At 52.1% G+C, this 13,019-nt stretch overlaps 1 protein-coding gene across 1 annotated transcript in view; it reads left to right on the top strand.

The window, feature by feature from the left end:
• The window catches only part of LOC109285389 (zinc finger protein 420), a 33,614-nt gene that overhangs the window by 5,818 nt on the left and 14,777 nt on the right, over positions 1–13,019 (top strand). The window contains exons 9-11 of the mRNA XM_059731595.1: positions 1,443–1,529; positions 2,729–3,675; positions 11,934–11,937. Coding sequence (XP_059587578.1) covers positions 1,443–1,529; positions 2,729–3,675; positions 11,934–11,937 — 1,038 coding nt within the window. The remainder of the gene's footprint in view (positions 1–1,442; positions 1,530–2,728; positions 3,676–11,933; positions 11,938–13,019) is intronic.

The raw sequence follows: 13,019 nt of genomic DNA on the forward strand, positions 1-13,019 counted from the left end.
CTTTATCCCTTGAACAATGTCTCCTATTCCCCTTGTCTCTGGAGATGGAGCCCTAGCAACCTTGGGAACCTCTCTTGGGAGGTTGCCGGTATGCAGTTGCATGGCTAAGGCCTGCCAGCTGTATGGATTTTAAGTTAGATTTTTATATCCTGGGGGGGGTATCTTGGACTGGGGTTTCCACCTTCACTGGGCAATATGAGAATTGATACTCCGTCCTGAGCGGGCATTTTTGCAGGGTCCGCTAACCCCTGCTATTCGGAGACTGGAAAGGCAGCGGTGGAGGGCTGCAATCAGGTAGAAATAGCTACAGGCAAATAAGCAGCCAGGGAAAACCAGAGACAAGTGCTAATATGCAGCAGAGATGCTGCTTGGGAGCTAGCTGCCTGGCCACCAGCAGAAAGGTAGGCAGGATGGAAATGAGTGAGGGCAGACTGCAGTGAATTGGAGCAGGTTGAGTAGGGGACTGACGAGCAACCCCTGAGCGTAGTGGAGACCAGGTGGACCCCCAGCATGCTAAAGGCCTGGCTCCTTAAGGAGAGAGCCCAGTATGCCTCTGACTTAGGCTGAAGGCACAACTCCTTCTTGCCTGTGCTGCTAGAGAAGGGAAACTCAAGCAACACAAGTACCCAGGGAAGCTGCATAGAGCCAGCAGCTGAGGCAGAGGTGTTTGGGACCCAGGCAGGCCTAGGAAGGGTTTGCATTTGAGTATTACCTGACATACTACCAGAGATTCAGGTAGTGGCTACAGCGGTGGTGTGGAGGTCATAGGTGGGGAGCCTGGGAGGCATCTGCAGGAGAAGAGACTAATGCCCAAGTGTGCAGGTGTATAGGAATGGGTGGGCTGCATGGGGCTAAAGCCAAGCAGTTGGAGGCTGAAGATAACAGCCCTGTAGAGTCAGGTGCTCATGGGGCTGAACCCAGTACAGGGTGATGGGTCCAGTCCAGACAGGGCCCAGGGCCAAGAGGAAGAGGAGTCATGCTCAGGGTAGAGAGCTGTGCCTGAGGAGGAGCAGAGCTAGGTGGAGCACCCAGAGCTCATTGGCCTCTGAGGACAGCCATAGCTTGTCTTCCAGCTCCCGTCTGCCCTCCCCAGCTAGCCCCTGGGACAGCTGCCCTAGTCATGGCCCCAGTTACACTACTGCACTGGGGAGACATTAAGTTATACTGTAAAGAGGCTCTTTCAGTCACCGCTCCCCATGCCTCCCACTTGGTCTGCGCTTGAACTCTCCTCCATAATTCGCAGGTGCCCAAGGGAAGTGCTTTACCAGTAGTTCGGTGGGTGCCACATGCAGATGGGATTTACAATCTTCCTTACTCTTAAGGGATATAAAGAGCCAGCATGTTGCACCAGAACCTCTGCCTCTCTGCTTTGGGTAGCCTTGACTGTCTTGGGACTTGAAAAGCTGTCTACATGTGCATGTTACCCCTTTCTTCTGGCACAGATTCCTCTGGCATGGAGGAGACCGACTCGTCAGCAGAGGAAGGCTCTGAGGGCTCGCTCCCATGCCCCGAACCATCTCCGGATACAGGTAGGTAGCAAAGCTCTCTCCCATGTTTGGACCACAAAAACATCTGGCACTGAGTAGGATGATGCTAAACAGACCCCACACACCTACATTTACTGACGTACTCGAGATTAAGTTCACCACTGTTAGGGGACTGGGTCGTGGGTGGTGTGTTGTGGCAACTGGGTCTCTGAGGGCCCCGCGGCTAATTGCCGGATCCGGAGGGAGAAATTGGAGAAGGGTCTGTAATGAAACAGGGGCCAGAATCGAGGAAGTCAGAAGCTAAGGTACCAAGTCCAGGGGGGAAATCCGCAGGTCGAAATTGAAACCCAAAACGAAGCCAAGGGGCAAGATCCAGGACACAGATCTATAGGGAAATCCAGGGCTGAAGTCTGAGGAGAAGCCCCAAAACCAGAGTCAGAAACCAGGAAGACAAGAGAGCTTGAGAGCCAAAAAGCTTATCACGGTGGACTAAGTCAGACCTGGAAACTCACAGCCTCAGCCGGTACCGAAGAGAGAGGCATCAGTCAGTCTGAGCCAGGACACTTGCTGCTACTAAATTGGGGCTGAATTCATTAGCTGAGGGTTTACTGCAGGTATGGCTGCTGGGGTCCTTGGCCCAGGCTGGCCTGTCTGCTCCGAGTCCCCGATGGCCAGTGAGGTTGCTTGAGACTTGCCCCCCTAAACCACTCTCAGGGCAGATGAGATCGATCTCTCAAGAGCGAGCCCCTGGGACGAGGCTCAAGTCACCTTGCGAGCGAGCGTCTGTCTCTGGAGCATATTAAAGCCCTTGGGTTGATGGGGAGCGCTCAGCACAGTCTTCCCCTGCACCCACCAGTGCTGTGGCAAAGCCTGGTATTTAGAAACCCTCATTCTTGCTTGGAGCAGATACCCCTGGTGCCACCCACAGCCCCATTTGGATCCAATGCCAGCAGACGCATCCCCACTTGTCTCCCCTGGGAGGAGTGGAAGCAAAGTGGTTCCCCCCATTTTGACAGGCCTTGGCAGGGACAGCACTCATGGGAAACCCTATGTGAAATCTACTGAGTTGGGGGACATTAGCAAGGGAGACTGACCTTGCTCCCTCCCCACCCCCAGCATGCAGGACGCTGGCAGCAGAGGTCCAGCCCAGTTCTGAGACCGATCCCAGCACGGGGGCACCGCTGCATTTGCCTTGTGCTACTGGAACGGGGACTAAATTCTGGGTTTTCTTCCCACCCCAGCGGGTGCTGGGACAGACAGCAGAGCTGAGGAGCATCCCCATCAGGCACTATCTGCAAATGTGGAGCCGCTGAGGATGTTCCCAGAGACACCAACCTTGCCCGAGACAGCGCGCACCGAGGAGAAGCCAAACCAGTGCCCGGAGTGCGGGAAGAGGTTCAGCCGGATTCAGTCCTTGGTCACCCACCGCATGATCCACTCGGGAGAGCGTCCCCACCACTGTGCCCAGTGCGGGAAGCGCTTTGTGACCCACTCGCACCTGGTCAGACATCAGCGTGTGCACACGGTGGCAGAGCCCGTGTACCGCTGTGCCGATTGCGGGAAGACGTTCACCCAGCCCACCTACCTGGCCCGGCACCGCCACCGGCACCTCCATGCTGGCGTGAAGCCACACAAGTGCGCTGAGTGCGGGAAGGCCTTCGCCGAGCTCTACCAGCTGGCTCGGCACCAGTTCGTCCACTCGGAGGAAAAACCGCACCAGTGCACCCAGTGCGGGAAGACGTTCACCCGAGCCTCCTACCTGGCCAGGCACCGGCACCGGCACCTCCACTCGGGGACAAAGCCGCACCAGTGCGCCGAGTGCGGGAAGCGCTTCAGCAGCCTGGAGAGCCTCATCGGACACCGGAAGATCCACTCCGGGGAGCGCCCCCACAGCTGTGCCGATTGCGGGAAGAGCTTCATTTACCCCTCGGACCTGTTCTGGCACCAGCGCGTGCACACGGGGGAACGTCCACACCACTGCGGGGACTGCGAGAGGAGCTTCGTGTACCGCTCTGATCTGATCCGGCACCAGCGCGTGCACACGGGGGAAAGGCCGTATAGCTGCGGGGAATGCGGGAAGAGCTTCAATTGCCGCTCGGAGCTCCTCACGCACCAGCACGTGCACACGGGAGAGCGTCCGCACCAGTGTGGCGCGTGCGGGAGGAGCTTTGTGTACCGCTCGGACCTGGTCCGGCACCAGCGCTTGCACACGGGGGAAAGGCCTCATGGCTGCAAGGAGTGCGGGAAGAGCTTCGCCCGCCTCTCCCACCTGACCCAGCACCAGCTCACTCACATGCAGAAATAGCTGTGACTGCTCTGAGGGCTTCCTTCACCCTCACCATGCCAAAGGCAGGGAAAAAAATCACCTGTGACACAGCCATGGTCTGACTGTCTCATGTCTCCTCCTGGCTCCATCCTCCAATGTGGCACCAGGCTAGTGGGTTTGGGTCTCTGTAGTTCCTGGGACCCCAGTTTGCAGGATTTTCTGCTGGGCAGCAATGATACTAATGTGCAGGGCAGTGCTCCCTGTTGTCCCCCCTGAACCTTCTGGTCCTTCTCCCTAAATAACCTCTCTTTCAGAAGTGCTCAGGTGTTTGCAAGATATGGCCTTGTTTCCCGAGCCTCATGCAGCAGGTTTTAGTGGCTCTTTAGCAGCTGCCCACGATTTTATCCTTCTCAGCACCTGCTCTTCCAGAGAACTGGGGACTTCCAGAGAGCTGGGATTCCCCAGCTGCTTTCCCTTCCCCTGCCATTGGAAACACCAACCTCTAGAGGTTGTTTCTAACAGTTGAGACCAGGAGCCAGTCACCGCTCAGGGCATCACTCGTGTGCACTGGTGTGCAGGATGAACCCTACACTGGGAACCCCAGGAGAGAGGGCCCGGGAGCCCATCTGCTGCATTAGAGTGGGGTGGGGGTTCAGGAGTGACAATTGGTGGCAGGTCCTGGTCCTCACGGAAAGGAGTGGAAAGTGGAATGGCCTTTTTTTCCCTGAAGTTCAGCATTTTGGAAATCATAGCATTATAGAGAAGTGGAGTGGGAAGGGACCTCCAGAGGTCATGTCTTGTCCAACCCCCCTGCCTGAGGCAGGCTCATCCCTATCCAAATCATCCCAGACCAACCCATTTTCCAACCTCCTGGCAAAACTGCACAATCAGCCCTGCCCCAACACAAGACATCCCACCCAAACCTGCCCCAAGGAAAGCAGGGGACCATGGCAGCCAATGTCCTGCTGTTATAAAAGTTGTTAATATATGCTTTAAATAATCCCAAATAGAGGCCATGGCCCTGCTACAGAGGACTCTGAGCAGGGGGTAAAATTCATTCCTGACCCCAAATTGGTCTGACCCTGAGCCCAGGGGCAGGACCCTCTAGGTTTGAGTCCCAGCAGGAGCACTGGCACAGCCCAGTCAAAATCCCCAGCACCCAACACCCAGTGTCTGAGGAGAATATAGAAGCAGAAGAGAAAACTCCCTCCTGACCCCATATGACAGCCAGCAAAGCCTAGAGGCATGGGACATACCCATATGTCCCATAACCATATGTCCCATGGGACATACCCATATGTCCCATACCCATTGTCCCATGGGACATACCCATATGTCCCATACCCATTGTCCCATGGGCATAGGCATAGCGACGTTTTGATCACCCCTGATCAATGCTTATCCAACCTCTTCTTAAACACCTCCAGTGACGGAGAGTCCACAACTTCTCTAGGCATCTGTTCCACTGCCTCCCTGCTCTGACAGTGAAGACGTTTTTTCTGGATATCCAATCTAAATTTACTTTGCTGCAACTTCAAACCCTTGTTCTGCATCCTCCTGTCTGCAGCAAGAGAGAAAAGGTGCTTTCCCTCTCCTTCATGGCAGCCCTTCAGATATTTGCAGACTGCAATCTTGCCCCCTCTTAAGTGCCTTTTCTGCAACCTGAACGTGCCTAGCTCCTTCAGCCTCTCACCATGTGGCTTGTTTTCCAAGCCCATTACCATGTTTGTCATCCACCCCTAGACCCTCTTTAACTTCCCCACATCCTTTTAAAAATACGGAGTCCCAAATACTGTACCCAATGCTGTAGATGAGGCCTAACCAGTACAAAGTAGAGGTACTATCACCTCCTGTGTCTTGCACCTAATGCTCCTATTGATGCAACCCAAAACCGTGTTTGTCTTTTCTGCAGCTGCATCACACTGCAGATTCGTATCGAGCCTGTGATCTTTTCCATAGTTCTGCCATCCAGCCAGGTGTCACCATATAAATATTTGTGCTTTTGATTATTCCTCCCAGTGGCAATGCATAGAGGGTGCATGGGGGTGCCTGTGGACCCCCTGAAAGCGTTGGTGCCCCCCCGACAGGCTGCGCTCCCCACTTAGGCAGTGGGCAAGGGAACACCCCCTATGAGCACCAGCCGGGCAGTGGGAGTGTCATGGCCACTTCCAGGAGCGCTGCGGCTGCTTCCTGGTTGGCAAGATTGGCCATGGGGGACCCTCCTCGCCCTGGTCGCTGGGGGGGCACATGCCCCCCTTGACTAAGGTGGCACCAGTCGCCCATGATTCCTCCCAAGTTGCAGCACCTTGCATTTGTCAGTACTGAACTTTACCCTGTTTGCTTCAGTTCAACTTTCCAATCTGTCCTGATCCTTCTGAATTGCTCTTGTATCCTCCAACATGTTTGCAATCTTGCCCACTGTGAATATCCAGGTTCCTGCTAGTCCCAAAGTCATTTTTCCCAAAGCAGGTATAACAGGATCAGGTAATTTTTAATTAACCTTCTCAAGGCAGGATCTTTTCTTTCTTTTCATCCCTTCCCTCACTGTCATATCATCTGATCCTCAGGTACCTGTACTGGGTGGGAAAAGAGAGTCTCTTGATTGTCATCTTTCCTAAACAGAACAGAACAGGAGTGGATCTGGGGTGGGGAAGGGGGGTGCATTGGTGCATTTATATCCCTCACCCTCTGCCCCCAACTTTGATTCTTGGTCCACCCAAAATTTAGAACCAACTGCCTGGAAGTGGTAGTAGCATTTCTATTCAGGCAGCAAGGATGGAGTCAATTGACTAAATGAAACTTTATTATCCACCTGACTCCTAAACTCTTCATTCCATAGGTCATAACAAGTCTCCTTCCTTTGTTCAATGGCCTTGATGTTCAGCTAATCAAGCTAGCCTTTCTTCTGCAATTTTGCAGCCTGTTAGCTGCTCCTGGCCATGTAGCTCCTATTTCAGTCCTGCACTGTTTTTAATTGTAACTAAAAGCATGAACTTGAGTGTGGAAATAACTTTCAGCAAAGCAATGGATGCATGGTCAAGATGCTCAAGAAGGCTAGGTTTGTTTTGTGAATCTGAAAAAGAGAGATCCATTTTTTCTAATGACCACAAGACAAATGAGACAACATCTTTTGATTCTTTTTTCCTGGTTGGTTATGGTTTTTTGTGTGATAGAGCAAATCAATGCACACTGAAGTAAATGTATATATATTTTTGCTCCAATTTAAAATTGAATAATGCAGCCCTAGGTCAGTAGCTTATTTGTAAAGCTTGTAGTTTTGTGTTTTTTTAACTTGATAAGAACGTGTGCTGTGTTATAGGTGATCATGCTCCCCACCCCTTTTCCAGATTCTAGATCCGCCTATGGAGCAGTTCAATTTAGAAAGCAGTTCCCTTCCCCTCCTATCCCTAATTGCCACTGTTACAGTTTGAAAAAGAAAATAAATCTCATGAAGCCCATCATGATTTTTGTTGGAGGGGTTGTCATGTGGTCAGAGGCGTCTACAAAGAAAGTGGGAGGAATGGGAATTTGTGCTATGGCAGGGGCGGGCAATTATTTCAGCTGGAGGGCCTCTTCATGGGTTTTGATGAGGTGTTGAGGGCTGCGAGGGTAGCCCCACTCCTTGACAGGTGCCCTGCCCCCTGGTTGCCATCTTGTTACTGGAAGTCTCTCCCCATTGCCTTTTGCCAATGGAAATCCCTCCCCTTGCCCAGGGAGTCATCATTCTGGGGGTGAGGTTTGCTTGTATATTGTGTGTGGAGGGATGGCGTGGTGTGAGTATGGTGGGGGTGCAGTGTGTGTAGGATGGGTGTGGGGTGTGTGTGGGTGTAGCTGAGGTGTGGGGTGTGTGGGGGGGTATGGTGCAGGTGGGGTGTGCAGAGGTGTATATGTGTCTGAGCCGTTCCACTCACATGCCGTGGCTCCAGAAGCCTGTTTTCCTCACTGCAGGTCAACTTCAAGGTCCAGCTCCTGCTTTTGTCTGGGAGTGGTAAATCTTCTTGCCCAAGAGTCACAACAGCAAGAGAGATTTAGTAGTGCCTACCTTTCCTTCACCAAACCATATCCCAAGCCGTAAAGATATATACGGAGAATACAATCTACACAGCGATAACAGCAATGTAAAACGTAAAAGGATGCAGCAAAATATATCATGTCTTTGCCATAGTTGTAGTTGATCATTTATGCTTCATATTTATAGATCACTTTCTGAATTTCCCCTCCAATGAAAGGCTATGTGCAAAGTCAAAAAATGAACCTCATCCCCATACAGATACTCTCCAAGTGTAATAGGGAGGGTTTAAGCTCAAGGGGTGATGTGGGGAGGAGGAGCAGGGGGTCCTTGGGCTCTGCCTCTGCAGGGGTTCACTGAGGACTGCATGGTGACCAAACTCGCCTAATTGAGAGGTGATGAGGAGCAGAGCCAGATCCTGAGCTAACTCCTTCCAGCATACCAGCTAAAGGGGAAGCTCCATCTCTGCCCCCATCAACCCTCACCGCCCAGCCTTTGGGCCCAGTCAGTTGTCTGATACCTGTGAAAGGATGACAGCAGGGAGGGTGCAGCCCCTCACCCAAGTCCAGCCCCTCTCCTGCTTTCCCTGGGGACATCCTCAGCTGCTTCGGGTTGGCGGGCCCTTCCTCCGGAGGCTGCTCCTCAGCTCCGCTCAGTGTCCCTGCACCTGTTGGGCAGGGAAGAGAGCCCAGAAATAAGTCCCCGTCCCTTTGGTCAAGGACAAATATAGCTTTTACCCTGTTCTGGGATGCACCTTAGAGCAGGGGAAGAGCCTGGCACTTTTTTCTTCAGCAGAAATAAGAGGTCTAGCTTTCAAGTCCCTGAGCGATGGGTGGAAAGGGCAGGCTAATATGCCATGCTAATGTTCCCCTACTTGGTATATAAAAAAAGTATATATATCTCCTTGCAGAGAAGGACCTGGACAAAGGAATGAACCTTTGCTGATGATAAGTCCCTGCATCAGAGGAACCTCTTGCAAAACAAAGGTCTTGGGATTAACCTGTGCATTGACTCTGTTCACAGCAAAGGATTTGTACATTCAGAGTCCCATCGATTTACCAGAAAGAGGGAGAGTCTAGTGAAAACCACAAGGCATTTATAATGCCAGGAACATAAAAACCTTTGAATTCTGGCCCCCTCTCCTCCAAGCAGCCTGACAAATTGAGTGAATGCTTGTGTCCATTGTGCAGGGGACTTAAGAGGTCGCATGAAGCAGAAAGACCCAGCAGCAGCGGGTAGGAGAGCCTCCACCTCCCTATAGTCCAAACCGAATTGCTCCCCAGAGCTTCTGCTGACTATGCCAAATACCACAGGGGACTACAGGTCTCAAAATGCCATGACCAAGGGCTTTGTAGCACTACGGCCACCTTCAGCAAGGTTATAAAATCTTACATGGCTGAGTGAAGATGGATTTTCCAGCCAACACCACCCCAGGGATACCAGATTTGTGCGTTCATTGAGATACCAGGCTTGGCTTTGGCTACAGCCCTGTATAATTTCCCTGCAGGTAGGTTTCCCCTTCCAGGGTACAGGCCCCTGCCAAGGTGCCTGGGGCTCAATCTCCATAGAGGAGGGGTGATAGGAGACCTTGTGGATGGGATAAAAGGGAATTTCTTGGCTCTGCAGCCCTGTTTAGGGGACAAAGAAGGTAATACCTACCTGCCCCCATATCACTGAATAGCAGAGAGTGGAAACTCACCTGCTTGGGCAATATGGATCAGGCTAAGTCGTTCGAGGCCAGCAACTTGGGGTGGGAGCTCAGGGCAGCTTTCAGGTGCCAAGCTACCCCGGTCACTGTGGCTTTACAGCATTTCTAGGAGCAGAAAGGGTGGAGGGGATGTTGCCGTGGCTAATCTGGGAGCAAGCAGTCCAGATGATGAGCTTTTTCCAGGGTCCTCATGATCACAAACCCAGAGTCCCTCTTCCCTTTGCTACATGACTAGATTAAGTCTAATGTAAGACCTGATAACCATCAAGGTGGGATGGAGAGAGCAAAAGAAAGGATGCTCTGGCACAAGCTTTTCCATGGGCTACAGCTGGCCCCAGCAAAGGTGCAGAAGGAGGTGGGGGGGGCGGGGCGGCTGTTTAGGGAGGCAGAGGCTGGGACGCAAAAGCCACAGGCAGGCAAACCAGCCCAGAGGCCCCAGGAACAAAGGAGTCAGGAGAGTGAACCTGGAGGCATCCCAAGCCAGTTTGGCTGGCCTCGCACACCCTGCCCTGACCCATGCCCTGCACCCCCTGCCCAGGCCCACGCCGCCTTCCACCACCTGCCAGCCCCCATCCCCATCCCCATCCCCAGCTGCCATGCCCTGTGCTCTACAGGGCTCTGGCTCTCTGGGGCCTCCTCCAGCTCCAGCCTCAAGCCAAGGGCACCCCACTGTGCTTGCAGCACCCTGCCCACCCTGCCGGTGCATGCAGGCATGCAGCCCCCTTTCCTGCAGCTGCCGTCCCCTGGCAGTGATGCCCACCCTGTGCATAGTGCAGGCAGGTCCACCCTGCACATAGGCTAAGGGTAGGGGGGAAGCGAAAGAAACTCACCTACCTCCGCAGCAGCAATTATAATTAATGAGTGAAAAAGGTCACCTAAATATACAGTATTAAGTAAAGGCTCACAAGTTTGTTTGCCTAGGGCCCACTAAAGGGTTAATCCAGCCCTGCAAAACCCCAAGTCTCCCTGCATCAGTGCTGGACTGGGCCCAAACATCCCTCCCCACAGCTGATGCTGCCTGGATGACCCCCCCCTGCAAGCTTGCAGCTGTGTGCCAAGCAGATCTACCCTTGGTGGTCTCAGAGATGGATGGCATGGAGTGCCACTTCTGTGCATGCCACAGTCCCATTTTTCTCCTGCTCCTAGGCTGATTATCCAAAGAGAGCAGTGCCCAGGCTATTGGGAGTCTGAATCCCCTGCTCATGCCCTGGTGTTTCTCCTACTGGGTTACTGTCCAGGCCTCCACCTGAGATGTCCCATCCTCTGCCATTACAGCTGCAGCCACCGTGCCAGCCTTTATGTATATATATAGACTTGGAAAGGGATCATCCAGGCAACATCAGCTGTGGAGATGGAGGTTTGGTTCGGGTCAAGCAGTGATACAAGGAGACTGGGATTCATTGCACTGCCTTTAGGTTTATCCATGTGTGTGTGTGTGTGTGTGTATGTATATATATATATACACACATATACACACACACTAAATTAATGCACAGTAACTCATGCTACTGCACAGTAGCACTAGTGCACGGGTGTTCAGTGATGCTTACTGCGCAGTAGCCTAGTAATGCTACGTACGCAGTAACATATTAGCACGGGTGTTGCCCTGCATGCTGCTGCACAGCATTATTAGGCTACTGTGCAGTTAGCATCTCATGTAGACGTGCCCAGTGTCATTGTCACTCCATAATCTGTGGGGTAACAGTTTCTGGGAACAATCACACTTTTACCAAAGATATTTTGAGAAGACGAAAAGCATTTTTACCAGAAAAAAAAAAAAGTGCACCTCCAATTTGCACCTCCTTCCTTCAGCCCATTCCTCTACCAGAGAGGGGATCATTGTGACCAGTTAGGAAACTTCACTGGGGAATTCAGATACTGGACTGTGCAAAAGCCTGTTACCCCTTCTCCCATTGCTCCTTGAAGGCTGCTTTGTGTGGGGGGATCAAGGTCAGTTGGCAATGTATTTCTTTTCAGAGACTTCACATCCAAGGCTTTGTGGGTCACTCCAGCAAGGTTGTCTCCAGGACCTAACTCCAACTTCCAACTTCCCAGCCAGCAACGCAGGTACAGCACAACCATATACTACCCACAGTCAACAGCTGTCCCTACAAGGACCTGAGGACCTCTCCCAGCCCATCCATCACAGGTTGTCCTTCCCCTGATGCAGCAGACCTGCCAGCTCCTCTCAAGCACGGTTACTGATCCTGGGACCATTGCATTTTCTCCCCAGGGTGATCCTCAATGCCTAACCCTAAGGAAGAACAGGAAAATGCAGAGTTGCTGCTGTTCAGAGTGACTTAGACACATTGGAGGAGTACCTACTTTATCCTCTCTGGCAAATCCTGATCCTCCTCCATTCACGACTTTTCTCGTTACCACCCAGGAGTTTTTTGCATGAAGTAGCTAATCAAATCTGACCTGATCAGCGGAGGTGACTTGGAAGTTGTCATGATAATCAAGGAAGGTAGAAACCAGATCACAGCGGAAATGTCCGAAGAAAAAATAGTTGAGGGCAATCTAAGTGTTTGTGCCTGCATTAGGATGACATGAGGAAGGATGTCTGTTTTCAGAGCTAGACTCTCAATGGGGGCAGACGACAGAACAAGGAGCAAAGGTCTTGAGATGCAGCAAGGGAGGTTTAGGTTGGATATTAGGAAAAACTTTCTCACTTGGAGGGTACAGCTTACCCTGAGAGGTTGTGGGCTCCCTATCCTTGGAGGTTTTTAAGACCCGGCTAGACAAAGCCTTGGCTGGCATGAGCTAGTTAGGGCTGGTCCTGCTTGGAGCTTCCCCACCCTAATTTTCTATGGTTCAAAGGGGGCTTGGACTCGCTTCCCTGGCATTTATCCCCTCTGTCAGCCAAATGACACCGTATGAAGACCCCTTGCTTTATACTCCCAGTTCAAGCTGCAGCACCAGGCTGGAAGAAACAGGCCTGGAGAGCATAGCACTTCCCTTCAATCTCAGGCTCCTCTTGAGACTCAGTGGGTGCATCTACACATTCATTTAATGTGCCTTAGTTAGTGTGCATTTAGTTTAGTACTTGCTTAATGAAGTACTAACTAGAGCTACTGCACAGTAGTGCTGTCGCACGGGTTTTTTGTGACACTTACTGCACATTAGCCTAAAACACTGTGCAGTGGGCTATTAGCACAGTTTTTAACCGCCACGCTACTACGCAGTGTTATTAGGCTAATGCTTAGTAAGCGTCTCATGTAGACATGCCCAGCCTCCCCTTGTCCTGCTTGTCTCTCCCTTCCTTTCTCTGGAAGTCTTTCTACCAAGATTATCTCACGCTTGGGCTTCTTTGGCATCCCTGTTGGGCACCCAAAGGCCAGAGACAGCCAGGACACTCCAGGTTCAGGGGCCTGAGTTGCGCAGTGCTCTTGGTATCCGTTTATATAAAGGGTCTATTTTGTCTTTGACAGCCTTTTCTCTAGCAAATGAGAAGGTGAATTCCCCATGCCCAGGACTAGTTCAAGGCAACACTAACCTATTCTTCCCCAAGGCTCACCATGGTGTGCAACAACACCGGGGAAACTGAGG

This window comes from Alligator mississippiensis, chromosome 7, assembly GCF_030867095.1.
Source record: "Alligator mississippiensis isolate rAllMis1 chromosome 7, rAllMis1, whole genome shotgun sequence".
Lineage (NCBI taxonomy): Eukaryota > Metazoa > Chordata > Crocodylia > Alligatoridae > Alligator > Alligator mississippiensis.